Here is a 22,706-nt window from a genome sequence, read left to right on the forward strand (position 1 = left end):
CCCATATGTCTTATACATTGACAATTAGCTCTAGAGCTTGATTAGATTCAGGCTAAAACAAGTACTTAAGTGAAATAATAGGGAAGCACTGGTAAGATGTAAACTGTAGCAATGTGTGATGCAAAAATAAATAAGAAGAAAATAAAGGATAATAAAAATTCAAAACTCAATTGTCACCATGAACAGGTCTATTTTCTACAGATGTTTCTCATGGAATGAGAGTACCCTTTTTGTTGTTGTTAGAAAAGAATGTGGTATTTTGAGCTATTGAATCTGCTAGAAATTTTAATTGTTTAATAAGATACAGTCACTGGACACCCCAGCCTTTTGAGAACTACATAAAACAAAAAGCCTGCTCCAGATACAGAAAGGACATAGCTCACCTCAGGCAATTGGCACAGACACAGGGAGTGTGATTTAAGCATTTCTTCCTGTACAAAGAAAATGCGTCTACGGAGAGTATGAGAAGTTTGTCTCCACACAACTGACATGTGATCATTGTGAGTCCAAACCAAATGCATTAATCCAGAAAAAGCAGTACTGGCAGATTTCTTTTTCCTTCATTAAGCAATGACCTTGCACAGAACAATGCATTACTTACAGCAGCTGCCTCATCTTTGAAATCACAAGTTTAAAAACACTGCCTACAATGGAAATGGACGTGCTCTAGACCAGAGCTCCCATAAACACAGTGAGCATAAGTACCATGCTTCCATTCTTTACTGCCCGATTTACAAAATTTTTATAGAGGGAAATCTATGACTCCACTGCATCCAATGTATTTTGTGTGACTTTACGTTAGCTGGGGCAAAGAGGCTATGTACCATACATGGCACATATTTCTTGTTTACCATTTAGCACACACACACAGATCCATGTCTAAGATTGGTGGCACTCTCTCAGAGTTCACATAAAAGGATGGATACATTGGAAGTACAACTTTAGGACAACTGAGTGGAAACAAATATCAAATCCCACTTTGAGATATAAAATGAGTTCATATATCACTGTCCTCTTATTTCCAGCTTCTGAATCCATGGGTATCATTTATGTTTTTGTCATGTGACACAGAATAAGCTTCTTTGAATCCCCACCCCCACCCCCACCCCCCAATCTACTTACAGAAAAGCAGTGACTGGAGATTCTGTAGAAGTGAGACCCAGGTAGGTGAGGATTCCTAAATGTTTTTACCTACTTGAACTATAATAAGTTGCATCTAAAGTAAGAGCCATATATGTGTTTTGTACAAATAAATACAGAGATTAAGATTGGTTCAACGAAACGAGCAGAGCTACTTGGAGAAACACTACCTCCTAGTGGAAAGACCATTTTTTCCTTTGCTTTATAAAGCAATGGAGTATAGCATATTTAATCACTATGCTACTCTTCAGAATTTAAAATTACAATTAGATAAATTTTAGTTTGCTAATTAGTACCTCTAAAAAATCATGTCATGAACTCTGATTTACAAACTTAATTTATCGTCTTACTAAAACGACAACTTATTATTTTCTATGTGCAGTTAGTAGTGCTTAGATTGAAAACAGAACAAAACTTATTAAAAGTCATCATTGTAGTTATACCCTGAAAGTCCCAGAAACCTATATACAAATGCTTAAAAGTGAGAGAGATCTTGTAAAGGCAATAAGATATATTTAACAACCAACATTCTGTTTTTGAGTTACTGAATCAATACTTTTCACTCAGTAAAACAGCAAGGAGACAACTTTTCATTCTATGCTTTGACACAGATAATGCAAAATCATAGATAATGAAACATAATTTTTATTTGGTTTTGGAGTATTTTGGTACATAAAGTAAAACATGGCTGCGAATACTCTGCATTCAACAAAATAATATACAGTGAAGAACTGGAAAATTATCCATCTTTCTCAATGGAATTATTTCTTAATCTTATTGTTATCATGAAACAAGAGTATTTTACATGAGTTTGATTGCATGAGTTTGTCCTATGATTTGTATTTAATGCCTTCCCTAAATTGGAAGAAATGAGGTATTTTATATAAATTTCACACTGAGCTATAAGTTACATAAAAGAATTAAACCACCGTACAACACATATAACAGTATTAAAATTGTTGCTTTATTGAATGTCACCTTTCACTGAATATTAAATATATTGAGGGCCATAACTATAATTTTTAACCTACCCTAGCATCTCAACAAAATTTTGACTGAGTGGATGAATATGTGATATTAACAAAAAGTTGCAAAAATTTAATTTAGATAGCTCTGATTAACTGTAAAATCTGAAATGATATTTGGAGTTACAAGATGTGGGTTCAAATCTTACTTTATCACAAATTATGTGATTTTAGCCTCTACCTGAATGAGGCTCAGTTTTCTCATCTGAATTAAAGGAATAGCACCTGACATGTACCTCAGGGTACCTGTAAAGGTAAAATGAGGTAACGGACTTGAAAGTCCTTTATAAGTACCAAACAAATGTAATTTTCTGCATATTCAGGGAAGAAATATATGTATGAAATAAGAAATCTTTTTAAGGTACAATGTGACAATTCACATTAAAAGTACATACCATACATACCATTTTTTCCCAAGTGAAAACAGCCTAACTCCTCTCTTCAGCCTACAAATACACTTAAGACTACTCATTCCCCCTCCCAAATACACACACACACACACACACACACACGCTTCAAAATACAGCCCTCGGTGCTTTATTTTCTCCAATAAATACTAGCGAAGAAGGGTTGACACTGGTGCATCCTCTTCCTCAAAGAACTGAAATCTGACTCCACCACCATGACCTATAGAACAGCTTCAACATGGTTAATCCATTGGTTTCTTCTCATTTTATCTTCTCTCTGAAGATTTCTTTCTTTTCTTTTTTTTTTTTACTTACTTACTTACTTATTTATTTTTGTATTTTGGCCATGCTGCACGGCATGCAGGATGCTGACCAGGGATCAAACCCGGGTCTCCATAATGAAAGCGCCAAATCCTAACCATTAGGCCACCAGGGAACTCCCTGAAGATTTCTTTTTGAGTACCTCTCATATCTATGTTGGCTTCTTTCTCCAAAATGACTATACATTTTTTTTCTTCTAGGATTAATCTTTTTGACTGGTTCAGCTTCTGGCTCTCCAAATGCAAGTGTTGCATGAGGTTTCATCCTTGGACCTCCCTTCTTCTCACTCTATGTTTCTATGGAGATGATCCAGCCTATTCCAGCAGACTCGGGCATTGCCTCTGCATAGCCAGCTCCCAAATTGCTGTCTTTTTTGCGACTCCCTCCCAGGTTCCTGGTCTCTATTTCTAATTGTTGACCACATATTTCCATCTGGATGTACTTCAGTCTGTGTGTCAATCTCATTATCCCTCCCCCTTGCCCCAAACCTCCTCCCCATCTTTGCTGCCACTCTAGGTAGTCAGCCAAGCAGAGATTGTGGAGGCATCAGGGACTTCTCCACTCTTCCTCACCTCTTACCTCCATGATCTAGGAACAGGATCTGCAGATTCCATCTCTGAAATGTCTCACTAATTCATCTACTCTTGCCTCTGTTTTAATTTCCACTGCATTCAGGTTTCATTATTTCTTTTTAAAAGTATCATGACTGCCTCTTAACTAATCTCTCTGCTTTAGTGTCTCACAAGTTAAATCCATCCTGTTAAATATAATGCCAAGGACATAAAAACACTCTACTTTCTATGCCTACTCTTTGCCTGGAAAATAAACTCCAACCTCTCTGACATGGCATTTGAGACCCGAACTAATCTGTTCCTAACCTGTTTTTCCAGTAACTCCTGCCCACACCTTTCACTTTCCAGAACATGTTATACACGTACAGTTTCATGCCCTAGTTTACGGTATTCCCTCTACCTGTTATGGTTGTTCTTTATTTGTCAAAAGCCTATACATCATCTTTTGGGCGCATGTGGTAAGTTATTTTTTCTGTAATACCTTCTCTATTCTGCCTTTCGCATAGAATTAATCCTCCCTTCTCCTGTACTCTTTGGCTATTAAAATTAAAGTGTTAGAAGTGTTTATCTCTTCCACTGCATTAGACTCAAAGGGAAAAAGTATTACTCATCTTGATTTCATCTATGATTCACACAACACTTGACAAATAGAGGCTACCCAATAAATACTAAACTGAATAGACCTATTCCTGATTTACATAACAAATACAGAGTACAAACTTTAATAATAATCCTTATCTGTGTAACATATAAACTACTGGGTTGGCCAAAAAGTTCATTTGGGTTTAAGTAAAAATAAAAGACACATTTTTCATTTTCACCAGGAATGTTATTGAACAACGTATTCATTAACTGAGCAAACCTTTTGGCCAACCCAATACATCATATTGATTTTGTGTCAGTTATTGTTAGAATCAATGAAATCATTTGGCTTTGGATAATAATGAAAATATATCTGAAAGATGAATTATTCATTATAATCCTTTTGATTTTAAGTATATCAGACAGCTAAATTTCTCTCACAGTTGGTTTGGAAGGAAGCAGGAAATAGTTATGCAAAAATCCAGTCAAGTATCTGTAAAAATACATAGAAATCAAATATGAGGAGGGCATTAGTAGTGTTATTAAAATATCAATGTAAGAATCACTAAATCTATCAACGCCTTTTGTATATTGAAGAGTTAAAGACATTGTAAAGCCTAAAAACAATATTAATTCAATTAAAAGTAACCTTAAAGAAACTCAGGTGTATGCTAAAGGGTCAGTGCCAAATCACTGTCACAAAATATTTTTTGTATAACCAAAAAAAAAAAATCCATCTCTAAGAAATACTAATTTAATGAAATTACGCTAAATCTTGCTCTATGATTGTAGCTCAAGTGTCAGCAACCTATACCCTGTGGACCAAATCTTTATTTTGTAAATAAAGTTTTACTGAAGCAAAGACATACTCATTCATTTGTGCTCCTGTCTGCTTTTGCTCTACAAAAGCAGAGTTGAATAGCTGAGCAGAGACTACATGTTGCACAAAGCCTAATATGTACTATCTAGCCCTTTAAAGAAAACTGACCAACTCCTACTATAGATAATCAGCTGGAAATTTGGTTGTAAAACGAGGCTGGTCTGTGTATGTATTATTATTATAGAATTTAGAATTTTTACGTAAAGATTTCTTCTCAAAAATCAAAAGAATTTAAAAAAGAAAGATATAAAGATGTTATGATAGAAAATATACGGATGTCAAAAATATATATACAGATGTCAAAAAAAAGAAAATATACAGATGTCAAGTACATAGGAGAGTTAATGGCATACATAACATGATTTTTTTTTTTTTTTTTTTTTTGCGTTATGCGGGCCTCTCACTGTTGTGGCCTCTCCCGTTGCGGAGCACAGGCTCCAGACGTGCAGGCTCAGCAGCCATGGCTCACAGGCCCAGCCGCTCCGTGGCATGTGGGATCTTCCTGAACCGGGGCACGAACCCGCGTCCCCTGCATCGGCAGGCGGACTCTCAACCACTGCGCCACCAGGGAAGCCCCATAACATGATTTTTTAATGAAAAAATTATTTTATTTTTATACTTTTATATATACTTATAATATATTCTTCATTAACTAGGAAAAGAAGTAGCTGCTCTTTATATTAGAGTATGTCACAGAAAATTAACTGTTCTACTACTATTGCTTCACTAAAAAGTAGAGAATTAATTCTTCCTATAGGAATAAATAAGTAAAGTTAAATATAATTAATTATTTTTTAAAATGAGGGGAGGGAAAGGTGGAAAGAAGGAGAAGGGAGGGGGAGCAGGGAGAGAGAAGCTACTATACCTCATTCTCTAATTGATATGAAGCCAATCTGTGTACCAAAGTTAAGGCCATCTCGGACATGGGAGAAAAACTTGTCAGGGTGACAGGAGGTACAGAGGTTGAGATCTTGGTTCTGGTCCTGAATATTCTGTGGTAGAATTCCTCCCTGTTCTAGAAGAATCCTTAGGATAAAGATTTTTCAAAAGACAGAAAGTTTACTTTACCAACAGCCAAAGCAATATGGAAAAAGTATGGATGTTGGTGTAAAAGAATTCTGGGAAAGATCTGCTTGGAACAATGCAAATTGTTATTCAGTTACAGAACAGGGACAAGTCAGGAAATGGTAGATTTCACCACCATTAATCACCTAAGTTCATATGTGAACTGTATAACCTCCATATTGTCCTGCAGACATGATCTGGGTATAGGATTCTATAAGCAAAATCAAGTACTTATTTAAGAAGAATCTTGAAGACAAGATTCAATTGATTCAGACAGACCATGCTTTGTAGTCATCTGGCTCTCCCGCCTCCTTTCCTTCTATTAACCAGATTTTTCACAGAAAACTTGCTTCTCCTTAAACACTTCATGGTAGGAAATATGACTATAAATTAGTGACACTTATTTCACAGGTCACGTTTAAGAATCAATTTCAATCCTTTCTACTTATGTACTAAATGAGGCAGAATCTGGGTAAGGCTTTGCTGACTTGAAACACGATTCAAATCAGACATCAATTTTCCTTTGTAGAAATGACAAATAATTTTTATTATCTATTAATAGCAAAATTTCATAAATTCAAAAATGTAAGGGACCATAAAAAACTTGAAAGTATCTATGTGTTTATATTATCTAGTATTTTTGCTGCAAAATATATTCCTCCAGCTAATTAGAGAATAAGAATAATTTAAAAATATCAGTTTCCTGATAGTTTATTATATTTAGGAGAATTTAGCTGAGGAATGTCTGTGAAGTGCCATTCTTTTCTATAAAAAGTGCCAACTTTTCTATATGAAGTTTAAGTAGATCTCTTAAAACTAAATGCCAACTGTTTCTTCCTTCACTTTTAAATCAATAAGAGATACCAGATCAAAAGACTGCTGTTATTCAAACTTAAATGAGAAAAGAGTTCATATTTAAAATTAGTTTTTGTGTAAGTGTATATGTCAGCTACTTAAAAACCTGCCAGCTGAATTTTTCTTGGAGTTACTAATTGTTTTCTAAAATTATCTTCATTTTAGAAGCAATAAGCAATAATTAAACTTGCAGTTCTGGACTGAAATCAAGCATACCTCGTGGCTTTACGGATGTCAACATAGGGATTTGGTGAGCCAAAGAGCCGTACACATCCAGGATCAAGATTGTGGAATGCCTTTGCTGATTCCCTTGGAAGAGTAAAACAGCAAGGTCCTACTGAAGGCCCCAGTACAACAATAATGTCTTCCAAACTACAGCCGTATTCTGCTATCATAGCATTCACTGTAGCCATAGCAACACCTAACAAAGTACCTCTCCAACCTAGTAAATAAGAAGAAAAAGAGATAAGCAAAGTTAAAACATATGAAAATTTCATCATAATTTATATCTAAGTTAAAAATGAGCAGAGTCAGTTTATGTATTTTCAAAGTCCAGAAATAGCAAATGAATCACAAAATTAATTAATTAAGCCAAATAATCAACTAATTAATTAAAATACTGGTTTTTAAATGAGGTATATTATACAAAGCACCTGACACAGAAGAGACATTTAATGGGAGGTCCCTTCCACTTCCTTTTTAAAATGTTCTATACTTTCAGTTTCCACTGGAATTATATCTTCTTAGTTTTCTCTCTCTCCTTCACTTTTTATGCACACTTTTAAAAATCGTGGGAAAAAACACATAACATAAAATTTACCATTTTAACTGTTTACAAGTGTACTCTTCAGTAACGTTAAGTCTATTCACATTGTTGTGCAACCAATCTCCAGAACTTTCTCATTTTGCAAACTAAAACTCTATGCCCATTAAATAAGAACTTGGCCTTTCCACCGTCCCCAGCCTCTGGCAACCACCCGTCTTCTTTCTGTTCCTATGAATTTGACTACGCTAGGTACCTCCTATAAGTGGAATCATATAGTACTTGTCTTTTTGTGACTGGCTTATTTCACTTAGCATAATATGCTCAAGATTCATTCCTTTTTAAGGCTGGATAATATTCCATTGTATGAATTTTGCTTATCCACTCAATCGTGGATGGACACTTGGGTTACTTTCACCTCTTAGCTATTGTGAATAATTCTGCTATGAGCATGGGTGTGCAAATATCCTGCCAACATCCTGCTTTCAATTCTTTTGGATATATATTCAGAAGTGGAATTGCTGGGTAATATGATAATTCTATTTAAAAATTTTTGAGGAACCATCATACTGTTTTCTATAGGAGCTGCACCATTTTATACTCCCACCAATAGTGCATTATGGTTTTCATTTCTCTTCACCAACCCTTTTTTTAAAATAATATTAGCCATCCTAATGGGTGTGAGGTGATATCCTGTGGTTTTGATTTGCTTTTCCCAAATTATTAGCGATGTTGGGCATCTTTTCACATGCTTTTTGGACATTTGCATATCATCTTTGGAGAATGTTCTATTGAAGTCCGTTACCCATTTTTCAATCAAGTTGGTTTTTGTTGTTGTTGTTGAACTGTAGGTGTTCTTTATATATTCTGAATATTAGCTCCTTAGTAGATATATAAATTGCAAATATTTACTCTCAATCAGTTGGGTTGGCTTTTCACTTTGTTTACTGTGTCCTTTGATGCACAGAAGTTTTTACTTTTGAGAAAATCTAATTTATCTATTTTTACTTCTGTTGCTTGTGCTTTTGGCATCATATCTAAGAAACCATTGTTTAATCCAAGATCACAAGGATTTACACTTTCTTCTGTGAGTTTTAGAGTTTTAGCTCTTACATTTAGATCTTTGATCCATTTTGAGTTAATTTTTATATATGACATAAGATAAGGGTCTAACATTATTTTTTTGCATATGACTATCCAGTTTTCCCAGTACCATTTGTTAAAGAAACTGTCCTTTCCCCGTTGTATGGTCTAGGTACCTTGTGAAAAATCATTTGACCATATATGCAAGGGTTTATTTCTGGGATGTCTATTCTATTCCATTGCTCTATACGTCTGTCTTTATACCAGCACCATACATACTGTTTTGATTACTGTAGCTTTATAACAAGTTTTGAAATCGAGACGTGTGAGACATCTAACTTTGTTCCTTTTCAAGACTGTTTCTTTTATCTTTGATATTTTTGAATTTAATGTTTCAAAACCCAGGAAGTAGCGAATAATATTCCTGTTTTATATCCAGGAACTAAAACTCAAATTTTAAGTAACTTTTGACAATGTTACTGACTTCTAGTCATTCATTACTTTAGCTAGATCAAAAGAAAAATGCACCACTTTCTTATTTATCTATAGTCTAAAATGCAAAGTAGTTGTTGATTTACAAGCAGAAGAAAATCTAAAAGATCATTCTTCATTTCACATAGACTCATAACCACTGGATAATCTAAACAGTATTTTTTTTTAAATCACCAGAAAACAAAATTCCATAACCTCAACACAACACAGAACCTAAAAATCCTTTGTTCTTATCTTTAGAGAATAGTTAAAGCCACTAGACTACAGCGTATTAAACTAAAGGCGGTTTTCCAAACATATCTTGCTTTTTCTTACCTCTACACCTCTACACATGCTGCTGAATTTTCATAAACACCTTCTGTGACCCGACATGTCTCAACTTCCTATTCCCTATTACCTGGACTTCAAGGGTTCTCGACTAGAGGCAGTACAACTCCCTGGGAGTGTTTTGAAAAGCATGGAGGCTTTATTATTATTATTTTTTTGGTTCTTACAGCTCAGAGTGCTACTGGCATGAAGAATTTCAAAAGCCAAGTAAACGTGGTCTGCAGTCAGTGTAAGAGGCTTTTTTTTTTTTTTTTTTTTTTTTGGTTCTTACAACTCCGAGTGCTACTGGCATGAAGAATTTCAAAAGCCAAGTAAACTTGGTCTGCAGTCAGTGTAAGACTATCTTGCCCCAAATGTTAATAGCACCCCTGCTGAGAAACACTGTCACCTAGCCAATCCTACAAATCCCCGAGGAAGCAGCCTAAGTACAGTTTTCTTTGGGAATTATACTCTGATTCATATAATTTGACTTAGGGACTCCTTTTATCTGCTCCTGTCCTAAGAGTCTGCTAGCTCTTCCCTATCTTTACACTTATCACCATGGGTAGTAATTAACTATTTGTAATGTCCATCAGAAAGAAATTATAACTTTTCCTGTACCAAAACAATTGGTAAAATCCTAGATGTTTAATTAAGTACACTTACCAGAGTGAGCAACCCCACATGCTTTCCTGACAGGATCGGCAAAAACTATAGGTATACAGTCAGCACCAAGAGCCGCTATTGTGACTCCTCTTTGATTTGTGGTGATTCCATCATAAGATTCAGGCTCCTTCCTTCCCATAATCCAGACATCATTGGCATGATCAGTCTGATACCAAACATGTGAGAAAAAAATGTTTTGAAGATAGAGTTTCTCATACCATAAGCTTTTCTAAAAGTACACATCTTGTATAAAATTATATAACCAGTTTAAGGTTACAACCATTCATTAAATATATCAGGTCCATATATGATAAAATAACAAATTTACTTATTTAACTTTATGATATGATAATCTCTGCATATTTTCCTCAAAGGAAAGCAGACTTTTACATTTAACAAACATTAAAAAAAATTCAAAATAGTCCACCCGTCATGAATACCTCCCACTAGAGATGGGTAAATCTCTAATTGCAGTACTTTCCACAAAGTACTAATTTACTGAAAGAAATTAAATTTCCAAATCAATGATATTTACTTTTCCTGGAGTCAAGTAACGCTAGAATTCTGTAAGAAACAATTATCTCATCAGTTGTACCCTAGTTCCTCCTAGTGTTGATTAATAATGGCTTTTCTCTCCCACCACGCAGGAACCTTCCTTCTAAATCAAGAAGGGCAGTGGTACTATACTCTGAGAATTCACTGTACTTTTAGATGTGAGGAGCTCCAGGTGAAATATATATATATCATCATAGAATTGATCTTTAGGTTATGGTATACAGCTCTAAGAAAAATAATCACAAACATTATCCTAAATCTTAGATAAAACACTAGATGCAAAATGTTAAATAACTTATTTAAAGTCCACGTAGTCATTAGCAGAGTCAAGAATATACTTTAGGGACTTCCCCGGTGGCGCCATGGTTAGGAATCCACCTGCCAATGCAGGAGACACAGGTTCGATCCCTGGTCCTGGAAGATCCCACATGCCACGGAGCAACTAAGCCCATGCGCCACAACTACTGAGCCTGCGTTCTAGAGCCTGCAAGCCACAACTACTGAGCCTGCACACCACAACTACAGAAGCCTGCACGCCTACAGCCTGTGCTCCACAACAAGAGAAGCCACCACAATGAGAAGCCCGTGCACCACAAGGAAGAGTAGCCCTTGCTCGTCGCAACTAGAGAAAGCCCACATGCAGCAACGAAGACCCAACATAGCAATAAACAAACAAACAAACAAATAAATAAATAAATAAGAGTATACTTTACATCTTCCAAAATAGGAAACAAAATTGTACCTTTATTCGGTAAAATTTCTTCACATTAAATCCTGCTGCACTCCCCAGCCTACGCAGATTTTCTTGAACAACAGCCTTGGGATCTCTCCGTTTGGAACTACTGAAGAGATTGAATGAGCTGAGAGTTGGTATGTAAGATATCCCACCTGTTCTTGTAGTAAATCCATGTATGAAAATATCTGTTGAAGATAAACAATGAAGATTAAAAACATGACATACAAAAGACGATAAGCATTACAAACCCAGTCTCTCATTAAGAATTTCCCTAATCACCTCATCCTGCATTTGTTTATCTGCCTTCTAATTTCTACAGCTCTTTATACCTCCATCTTATGACATAATGCTTTGAGTTTGTTTTATCTTCTCTGTGGGATTATTGCTCTTCAAAGGGTATCTTTTGTCCCTTTTGTCCTTGTTATCCCAATAGCATATAGCTCACAGTAAACTTCATTCTTCTGTGAAAGCACCAATGAGTTAACGTTTCAGAATTTCTAAGTAGGAAATGCTTACAGTCATAAATCTCATTTAAAAGGAAGGCTGGGGGATTTGTCTTAAAGCTGAATTTGCATAAAGAGAATTTATTTATTTAGGGTGGCTATCCCTTGACACCCCTGACACTACAAGGCCATGCATGACACTCCCATGTTGTAACTGATGCTAATGAACACATAAATTCACAACAGTCTACAAAAGAAAGAAGCAAAAGAGGTGAACAACCTGTAAAGAAAGACTGGTTTTTTCACATCCAGTAAAAACAACAGATAGTGTTTAACGTACCTGGGATCAAAGGAGATAGGATAATGGTTAATTCTCCTTTCAGTGCTGGCAAACTTCTCAAATATGTTTCTATTTCATTCTGGATTGCTTCTAGTTCTTGAGCTGTGATTATGTTTATTTCAGTAGGTTGTTTCAAAAGACCTCCCCTCAAAGTCATCTGTAAATCTTCAAACTCAAAATTGTAAACATCAGTGAAGAGTTGACCAATAAAAGCCTTCATTAATGTCTTCCGGTGCACAGGCACAATTACCTTAATGCTGCTCAAATTTTTTTCATCAATTTTTTGTTTAATGGTATACAATGAGGCAGCCATGCTGGGATTGCTAATAGTCTCAAATTCTCTCAGGAAAGCAGATAATCCATTGCTTGTTTCTAATTCACAATTATCATGGTCACAGCTGATGTTACTGCTACACATTATGCAAAGGAACTTGGCCTTGGCACCATGGTGGTATCGGACAGCATTCAATGTCTTTAGTAATGCCTGATGACAGTTTTTCTGAGAGTTTAATTTCAAACCAAAGAGATCTATCAACACTGCTTCTGCCATCCTTCAACACTGTACAAAGTTCTTCAAAGAAGGTTTTTGTGCCCCCCAAAATCACCTGTAAAGAAAAATTAGCATAAGTAAGAATACAAAGTTATATCAATTTTCTTATAGTTATAACAGAAACTTGTGGATGGGTAAAAAGAATTGCATTGACTTAAAAATGTAAACAAAATAGTGAATCCAGATTCCTCCCAGAAAAGCTAGTTCACTATTTGTCAGAACCAGGACAATGAAAAGCAAAGCCATCTCTTAATTCATTTTGTGAAAGTACTTTACATCTTTCCAGCAGGACAACAGTTTTTGTTTTGTTTTCAGGTAGCAAATTTTTTTTTAGTATCTTTATTGGAGTGTAATTGCTTTACAATGGTGCAGGTAGCAAATTTTAAGCAGGGAATTACTTGTTGACTTAGACAAAGTCCTGTTTTTTAATTACAGGGTGTCAACTTATTGATATATCATTAATCCGGATACGACTGGTTTGCTAATTTACAATCCCTTCATATGAAATACCAGGGTCTCGAGTTCAATAGGTTAAATGGAGCTGCACCTAAAAATTAAAAATATTTAAATTCTTAATAGCTTTTTTTTTTCTTCAGAAAAATTGCATTTTGTTATTGTTTTTCAGAAGCAGACTCACAGATACAGAGGACAAACTAGTGGTTACCAGCGGGGAGAGGGAAGGAGGGAGGGGCAAGATAGGGGTCGGGGATTAAGAGGTACAAACTACTATGTATAAAATAAATAAGCTACAAGGATATATTGTACAGCAGCACAGAGAATAGAGCCAATATTTGATAATAACTTTAAACGGCATATAATCTATAAAAATATTGACTCACTATGTTGTACACCTGAAACTAATATTGTAAATCAACTATACTTCAATTTTTTTAAATGCGTTTTTAAGGAGATAAAAGCAGACTCCAGGATTCACGCAGGACTCAGGTATGGCAATTATTTCATAAGCAACGGCAATTTGGGTCAGGTGTGCGTCCCACCTGCTCTCCTCTTCACTCCCCGCGCACAGATCTTCTCACCCTAGCCCCTGCCCTCCTCCACCCCAGGCTGCCGGTCTCTCTTTGGTGACCCCTTCAGTGACCCCCTTTGCCCCGGATGGTTTTCTCCTGCCGCTACTCCTAACCCCCTCCCTCTGGACCGTGAAAAGCCCCACGACGCCTCTGCCACCCGCCCGGTCCGCGCTGGGGGGGGGCGCCGATCCTCACCTGCCGGACTCCTCCCGCCCCTTCGAGATTTTCCGACGGCCGGACGCACACCCGAGGCCGTTCTCCGTCCTCGCCCGTCGCGCGTCGCCTTCCGCTGCACACTCGGTGGGCGGCGAGCTCTGAGGCGTCTGCCGCCCCCAGTCCTCCGCCTGAACGAGACCGGGAGGCCGCGAGCGTGTGCCCGGGCGCTGGGCGGGCGGCGCCCGTCCCGCCTCACCCGCCTGACCGCGGACTGACGGAGCCCCGGCCCGCAGCCCCCTGACAGCCGCGGAGGCCGGGCCGGGGGGCTGGGTGCGGGGAGGCGGGAGCGATCCAGGGAGCGACCCTCGGGTCGGACGCGCGAGACCGCGGGGGAACCGTCAGCACTTCCGGGTCAGGAGGGCGCCAGGAGGAGGAACGGGAACCGGAGGAACGGGAACCGGAGCAACGCACCGACCGAGTGACCGGAGCCAGGCGGGTCCGCGGGCCGGTGGGCGGGGCGCGAGGGAGCGGGGTGGGCCTCCCGACTGGGCGCGCGGCCAAGCGGCCTCGGGTCGATGACCGCCTCACCCCGCCCGGGGGCGATGAAGCCCTTTGCCGGCGTCCGCGCTCCCAGTCGGCAGAGCCCAGGCCTGAGGACCTCCTTGCGTTAGCCACTTGGCACTCTGTCCCATGCAAGTTCAAGTAACGTGCCTCCTGAGGTAGACTTTTTAAAAAAATTTTTTTAACGGTTTTGCTTTAGTTGTTTCCAGAAACGAGTTGGCTGAACCCCGCCCCCCCTTGCCTTTTTGCTGATCCTGCCTAACTTGCTGACTAAACTTTGCAGCTCCTGCACGCGTGTGGATAAACGGAGGTCCTAGGTGCCCTTTGAAAAATACGCGCCAGGAGTAGAAAATTAGAAGGCACTGACCCTTAGAGTTGTGATAAAGATGTAAATTAGCATCCTTTCTCTGCCCTGAAAGAGCATAACATTCATTTATTTAAAAATATTGAACAGCTCCTACGTATATGGAAGGCAGACGCTCTGGCCAAGGGGAATGTCTCCAACCTTCAAAGAGGAGGAGAAAGGATGCTTCCTGTGGAACTGGTTATGACGGAAGGAGGGGGTCCCTTTCTTCTGACAGTCGCTCAGACGATAAGTGCTGAAGAACCTGCCCCTGAGAGGAAGAATCTCAGCCATCTGGGAGTTTAGAAGAGCACCTGAAGTGGGCAGGTGCTATTCTATGGCGTCACCAACCTAGAATAGGAACCCACTGTTCAGTATCTGGCAGATGTTTCTGTCAAAAATTGTACTTTCAGGGCTTCCCTGGTGGTGCAGTGGTTGAGAGTCCGCCTGCCGATGCAGGGGACGCGGGTTTGTGCCCCGGTTCAGGAAGATCCCACATGCCGCGGAGCGGCTGGGCCCGTGAGTCATGGCCGCTGAGCCTGCGCGTCCGGAGCCTGTGCTCCGCAATGGGAGAGGCCACAGCAGTGAGAGGCCCGCGTACCACACACACACACACAAAAACAAAAAAACTGTACTTTTATCATTTTTGCTGGACATTTATTAAGAGCACTGAGTGCTATGTGGTGCACCTGATCCACTCTGCCCTGAGCTTGCTTTATGTTAAATATTACTGTAAGCAAAATAGAGGTCTTTAGTTACAAAGCTGGGTGAAAACATTTATCTCTGTTTTTATAGACAATGGTGGGAATTCATTTTCTGTCATGCAACGGTAACAGTAAAAAAGTTAAAAAAGAAATATTTCAGAATAGGGAAGCTGTCAGGGAAGAGAAAGTTTGCTGTTATGTTGTATTTATATACCATTTCCTTTCACCATCTGGTACCAGGCTGTGGCCTCATCTCCTAGCAGTCTCTTACCTCATCCCCATTCCCCCCACTCCAGTGGCTCTCAATCCTGGCTACACCTCAGAACTACAAGTAGAACTTAAAACAATATAAATCCAGGGAACTCCCCGCTTCACCACCTCCAGATATACATTTGAATCAGAAACTCTCGGGGAGTCAAGTCTCGGCCTGTTTTGCTTTGCTTTTTGTTTTGTTATAATCTCTACAGATGATTCAGATGCATAATTAGATTTGAAAAAACAACTTCCCTATTCCCAAGCCACTCAAACTAAAGGCTGTTCCTTGGAACACCATATGATTTCATCCTTTGCATAAGCTATCCCTTCTGCTTAGAACACTCTTCTCTTTATATGCTTTTTTAAGCTGTTACTTGTTCAAGACCCTTCAAGCTCAAACATCACCTTGAATCCCCCTCCCCTCGCTAAGCAGAATTAACTGCTTCTTTTAGCATTTTGTTTGTATAGGAGAAGCTCTCTCATAGATGCAATCTGTATCCATAACCAAGCAGTACATTGAAAAAGTCAATTAAACATTAAATTGTATACCTCATAAAGATGAACATGATAGTATATAAATTATATCTAAATAAAACTGTTTCAAAGGAAAGTCAGTTAAACCAGAGAGTTATGAAAAAGTATACCATAATACCTTAAATATTTTTTAACCTAAAACAACTATATGCTTGTTTGCCAATCTGTTGAGAAAGTCCAAGGCCTTTCCTTTGCACATGGCCTCCTGATTAGAGTTCTGCATCATATCTCTTCCATAAACTACACTTCTCAACCATCAGCTAAGCTTTCCCAAGATTCTGTTCCTTTAAGAGGAAAATAACCTAGAGGCACTTGTGAAGCTGAGTGCAGATTTCTTCTTTATAATCATTTATAGTTATCTCACACATTCAAACAACTCACCTTAATTGGGTCTTTCCAAAATATTAAACATAGCTTTTAAAGAAACAACAAACTTTATTTCCACACTATTTCGTTGGTTTACATAATATTTAATTAAATTATGAAAGCACAGTGACAAGTACAACTGGCGTAAACAGGCTCAGGAACAAACACAAGTGACATTGTCAGAGGTACAGTTCCACTGGTAGGAGCAGAAGTGGGCAGACTCACTGGAGGGTAGCTTTCTAACCCTTTAGCATTCAGCATGCGCATTCAGCATGATGTGGGAATTAGCAGCTTATGACTTAAAAGGAAACAAAATGAGTCCGTTGGTTAGAGGTTAAGTGTAGGTAGACTAAGAGAACACCTACTGTTCCTCTACATTTTCATTATTTGACTTTGCATCTATTTCCCCCATAGAGACTTAGAGCATTTTGGGGGCAGAGAGAGTGCCTGGCTGTTGAGGGGAACCATTGGGAAAATCCCCAGACATTCTTAATCACCCTGTAAATCCTTATCATGAGAACAATTAGAATAAAACTGGGAACAGTTGTCTTTAAACCATTCACACTAGGGTTTATGAGTCCTTCTAGAAAAGGACATGTAACATGCAAATTTCCTTGTTAAAAGATTATGTTAGTTTCCTAAGTTTTCCATAACAAATGACCACAAACTGGATGGCTTAAAACAACAAAAATGTGTTGTCTTATAGTAATGGAGGCAGAAGTCTTAAATCAAGGTGTGTCAGGACCTGCTCCCTTCAAAGCTTTCCTTGCCTCTTCCAGCTTCTGTTGGCTCCATGTGTTCCTTGTGTTGGGGTGCATGACTTGGGGCTCTATGCCTCTGTCCTCACGTGGTCTACTTTCCTGTGTGTCTGAGTCTCAAATCTCCCTGTACCTTTCTCACATAAAGACACCTGAGTGGAAATAAAGAAAAGGCCAATCATAGAGTAAGCAAAGGCTATTATTTATTCAGAGCTTGCTAGAATAAGGGAGTCAGCCACATTACTTGTGTTTTGGCAGAGACTCAAAGGCAGGCAGAGGGGTGGGAAAGCTTATAGTGGAAAAAAGGGAAATCTTCAAGTATGCCCTGATTGCAGGCTGTTGGCCTGGGGAAGCTGTAGGTGGGCTCACTAGAAGTTGTGCATCCTATGTGATTGGTTAGGGGTGCATATTTGGCTTTCTCTGGTTGGTCCTAAGTTGGAAGTAGGGACAAAAACTAGGGAAGCTGTTATTTATTAATCAAGCACTGGCCATTTTGGGGCCATTTGTTACAGGGGTTAATGTTTGGCTCCTGAATTGTTATTAGAGATAGTGGTCTGACTTCAGATGGCAGGCTAGCTGGTTACTGTAGATGATGGTTGGTTTCCTAGGTTGGTTGCTGCAGGTTGTGGGTCAGAGTCCTGTTTTTATATATGGCCTAGTCACTGTCTGTTTGCGTGCTCAGCCTCTCACTTGTCACTGAATTTAGGGCCCACCCTAAATCCAGGATGGTCTCGTCTCGAGGTCTTCAACTTAATTACACCTGCAAACATCCTTTTTCCAAATAAGCTCATATTCACAGTTTCTGGGAGTGAGGACACAGACATCTGTCTGAGGGACCACAATTGGTTTAGAAATCATGTTTACTTGTTTACAGAGTAAAAATAAAAGACTTTTCCCCTTACTGTCCTGAATGAGACAAGCAGGGAGGTTATGACTGGATTTCACCAAAGACCTATAATTTCTTTTTCAAACAGTTGACTGGGCATCCCTTAAAACTTAGATTTGAGCTGCAGACCAACCCTTGTATGTCTACACCCCAAAATGAGATGTTTTTGTAGTCCAGTACTATCTGTACATTCAGAGAAATCCCACCTTTGACTTAAAGCTATCAATGAGTAATATCTGAATGTTCTCTAAATTGTCTTTGAAAGAAAGTTAAGGAACAGTACCAATCCTCTGGTTTTTTCTATTTTCAGCATCCTGAAACTTTAATCTCATTACCTAGCCAGGGAAGAGAAAAGTCCCTAGTTTCAGCAGATCCTAAGACTCTGGTATATAATAGGTATGCAATACATTTTTAATGATTCAATTAATTTATTCTTTTTGGATGACACTGATGATGTAACTTCTCTTGAAAACATGTGGTTGAAAAGACTTGTCCTCTTTTTTACCTGAAGTATGTATTATTGATTCTTACTCATTTGTGCAGTTTGTTACATTTTCCCCATGATTCCTCTTTAATTTATTGTTGGAATTGAACCATCCAGAACTGATTCCATAATGCTTATGACAAATATAGACATAATTTTAAACTCTCAATTCCAGGAAAACTTTTCTCTCTTCCCCAGGTCAGTTTTTTTAGCTTCCCCAGTTAAACGTCAGCTTCAGATATTAAACTCCCCCTCCCACTTGGAAAATAAAAACAAAAGCAATTTCACACTTATGTGAAAATTAACTAAGTAATTTTTCTTTCCTTGTTTTCTAATAAAATGTATGTTCTAAAGGGGGTAGGAGGTAATTATAAACTTAACTATTTAAACTGCCTGGCAGGCCCACATAGCAGCTTTTTCCATTCAGCATGAAAAATGGTGCTTATGTGACATGGGCGCACATAGACAGTTGCCTCGTCTTGATTCTTTTAAGCCAGAAGCTCTCAAAACCCTAGGGGAGTTTGACAGCCTTGCTTTATTTTGCTCATTAACTTGAAGGGAGGTACCAGACGATGAGTTTCTAAAAACTCAAACCATGGCTTTTTAAAAATCTCCTCCCAAGGGCCAATTACAGGCACTCGCCTCTTGAATTCAGATGAGATGGTGCACAAAAATCATGCTCATCACAATGCTTTAGTACATACTAAATACCTAATAAATGTAAATTTGGATCCTAATTGCTTCAAATTTCATCCTTCCTGCTTGGATGTATGACCTTTGGCGAATTTCCTTATTTCTTGAAGTCTTAGTCTCCTCATTTACAAAATACAGGTAAAAATCATGTCTAGCTTATAGGATTGCTCTGAAGGATAAAACAGATAATCTATGTGAAAGTACTTATGGTAATTAGTAAATGTTGGCTATAGTTAATATAGAACATGATGGTTTATAGTATTGCCATTGCACTGTTTTCTGTAAAGTTACTTTTTTTTTTTTTTTTTGCGGTATGCGGGCCTCTCACTGTTGTGGCCTCTCCCGTTGCGGAGCACAGGCTCTGGATGCACAGACTCAGCAGCCATGGCTCACGGGCCTAGCCGCTCCGTGGCATGTGGGATCCTCCCGGACCGGGGATCGAACCCGTGTCCCCTGCATCGGCAGGCGAACTCCCAACCACTGCGCCACCAGGGAAGCCCTAAGGCTACTTTTTTAGTTGAGAGTGTTTTGCCTAAATGTTTTTTTATAAGTAATATTTGGATATTTACCATCAAATACTGTAGGTATTATAAGGTGTTGTTTTTTTTTAAATCACTTAATTCATATTTATATTTCCCACAATGCTTTGTATATAATATGTACCGACATACATGGTTTGAATGAAAGAATAATTAATACTGTCTAGTCTCTAAACTCTTTTTATTGATTTATGCAATTGTAATGAATTATCAGTAGATGGCAGTAGTTTGTTTTCATTTTATTTTTTGTCCATTCTACAGTAGAGACCCAGAAAAAATGAAAACTTCCTCAATTTTAAACCAGATATCCTTTCATGAATAGCTGGTTTAAATAAATATCACCCAAGAGTTCTTCAGTTTATGCTGCTTCAGAAATAGATATCAAGAAATACCAGTTTATTTTTTATTGTATAAATCTAATTTTCTTAATTTTTTTTGTTGTTGTTGGTTTCTTCATCAAATACTTTAAAAAATACAAAAATGAGTAAGACTTCCTGGGGCTTATAGTCTAATAAGGAAATATAATATAAAATAGTGTAAACAGTAGGAATAGAAATTGTTGAGTGGCAGGAATTTGCTAAATGCTTTATATTCATTATTTCACTTCATCCTCACAAAAATCTAATGAGGAAGGTACTATCATTGACAAGGAATCTGAGGCTCAGGTTGGAAAGAATTTACCTAATAAACTAGTAAGTGGCACAACCTAGATTCAAGATTAGCCCTATCTTACCCTGAGACCTAGACTGTTATCTATCTTGGTATAATAGAGATATAGAAACAATTGTACTAAAAAGAGAGAAAGAGAGATCATATCTACCCAGAAAGATCAAGAAAAACTTCTTAAAGAAGATGCATCTAAGGTGGAGTTGAAAGATTGGTTGCTATTTGATGTGATCAGAACAGTGTTTCAGAAGCATTATTCTGTCAGTAGGACAGGGTCAGTTGAAGTGGAGCTAGACTATAGTTAGACACCTGTTATGTTCCAGGCACTGTTCTAGGTCCCTTTCCTCATGGAGCTTACATTTGTAAAAGGAAATAAAAAAGAAAAGTGATAAAAGTGATAAATGCTGTTAAGAAAAATGAGGCAGGGTAAGGAAATGGGGGATGAAGGTCATGTTTTAGAGGGATTATCAGGGAAGCCTTCTTAGCTAAGACAGTATTTGGAAGAGGTAAGGAGTGGTTGGATTCCAATATAATTTAAAGGTGGAACCAGTGAGTTTTGCCAAAAGAATTGCATGCAGCATGTAAGAGAAAGAAAAGAGTCAAGATTCTGATTTGTCTATTGAGTAAAACAATTGGGGCAGCAGTCTTGGGCCACATACTTGGGGACTATCTCAAATGATTTCCCAAAGGGTCTATGGAACATCAACAATGAGCTCTCATTTATGCTTATCTTGGGCAAAGCTGATTAAATTGCCTTGGGCTCTGTACCCTTCTAGATACCTCCCTGCTAATGTTCTAGAGTTTTGAGTGTGAATAAGAAAAATGAACTTATAATTTACTGGGATGGAGAGACCATGAAGGAGCAGGTTTAGGGGTAGTGATGGAGTGGACAGAGACATAAAGGGTTCGGTTTGGAACATAGTAAGTTGAAATGCCTATAAGAAATTCAAGTGGAAATATCAGGTAGGAAATTTTGTATGAGTCTAGAGCTCAAGAGGGATGTCAGGTTAGGGATATGAATTTGGGAGTTGTGAGCCTATAAGGGGAGTTTAAAGCCATAGAACTGGATGGCATTACCTGCAGAGTAAGTTTAGAGAAAAGAAGAGGCCTGAGGACTGAGTGCTAGGGCACTCTAACGTAAATGAGAAAGGTGAGGAGGAGCCAGCAAAGGAAACCAAGAAGTCTGTTGTTTCAAGGAGGAGGGCATGATCAAATGTGTCAAATAACATGGATACGTTAAGGAAGATGAGGACCAAACTTGCCATTGAATTGGCAATGTGGATGTCATAGATACCTTGATAAGAACTTTAGAGTTGTAAACAGTTAATTCTGGTGGGTTCAAGAAGAATAGGTGGAGAGGAAGTAGACAGCAAGGATCTTGGCTATAAAGGAGAGCAAAGAAAGGGGTCAATAGCTGAAAGAGATTAAAGTGTCAAGCAAAAGTGGTTATTGTTGTTGATGATTATACGATAGGCTGTCCAGGATAATATGTTTGACCAAATAAAGGAGGAAATTCTATTGATGGGACGTTTGAAGGAGCAATGTCCTTGAGTAGGAGAGGAAGGGGTACAGAAGTAGAGGGTTGGCCCTAGGTCAGAGCAAGTACACTTTATTCACTGCAAGAAAAGAATAGACTAGTATATAGGTATAGGTCCAGGAAGACTGGTAGATGGGGTGATTTACCACCCTCTCTGAAATTTTCCTACTATCTCAGTTAAATAAGAAGATGGGTTATCAACTGAAAGAGAGGGGGAAAGAGACGTGGGAGGTTTGAAGACAGAGAAGAAGGAGTGAAATAATCATCCATGAAACTTGATGAATCCTAGGGGCCTAGCATCAAGGGCCCACTTGACATAAAGTGTCTTGAATTTTAAGTGAGACCACAGGACAGGTGTGTGCTTTTCTTGAGGTGTATTCAGCTACTAGTATGTAAGCAAAGCAACTGGTGGGAA

The 22,706-nt window shown here is 38.4% G+C and overlaps 1 protein-coding gene across 1 annotated transcript; it reads right to left on the bottom strand.

The window, feature by feature from the left end:
* Positions 1 to 1,769: 1,769 nt before the first annotated feature.
* On the bottom strand, positions 1,770 to 14,689 carry LACC1 (laccase domain containing 1). Its single transcript, XM_081214393.1, has 7 exons — positions 14,005 to 14,689; positions 12,232 to 12,836; positions 11,455 to 11,633; positions 10,158 to 10,323; positions 7,064 to 7,289; positions 5,793 to 5,953; positions 1,770 to 4,540 (listed from the first exon to the last, which is right to left on the bottom strand). Exons 2-6 carry the CDS (start codon positions 12,779 to 12,781, stop codon positions 5,794 to 5,796), a joined length of 1,281 nt encoding a protein of 426 aa, XP_081070519.1. The 5' UTR covers positions 12,782 to 12,836; positions 14,005 to 14,689; the 3' UTR covers positions 1,770 to 4,540; position 5,793.
* Between the last annotated feature and the right edge of the window lie 8,017 nt (positions 14,690 to 22,706).

This window comes from Mesoplodon bidens, assembly GCF_964165515.1.
Source record: "Mesoplodon bidens genome assembly, chromosome: 17".
In the NCBI taxonomy this organism is placed as follows: Eukaryota; Metazoa; Chordata; class Mammalia; order Artiodactyla; family Ziphiidae; genus Mesoplodon; species Mesoplodon bidens.

Coding starts and splice junctions, on each gene's coding strand:
- LACC1 (XM_081214393.1), bottom strand. CDS start 12,781: ATGGCAGAAGCAGTGTTGATAGATCTCTTTGGTTTGAAATTAAACTCT. Junction 10,324..11,454: donor AGAAATTTTACCGAATAAAG/GTACAATTTTGT, acceptor GTTTGGTATCAG/ACTGATCATGCCAATGATGT. Junction 7,290..10,157: donor ATGTGGGGTTGCTCACTCTG/GTAAGTGTACTT, acceptor CTTATTTACTAG/GTTGGAGAGGTACTTTGTTA.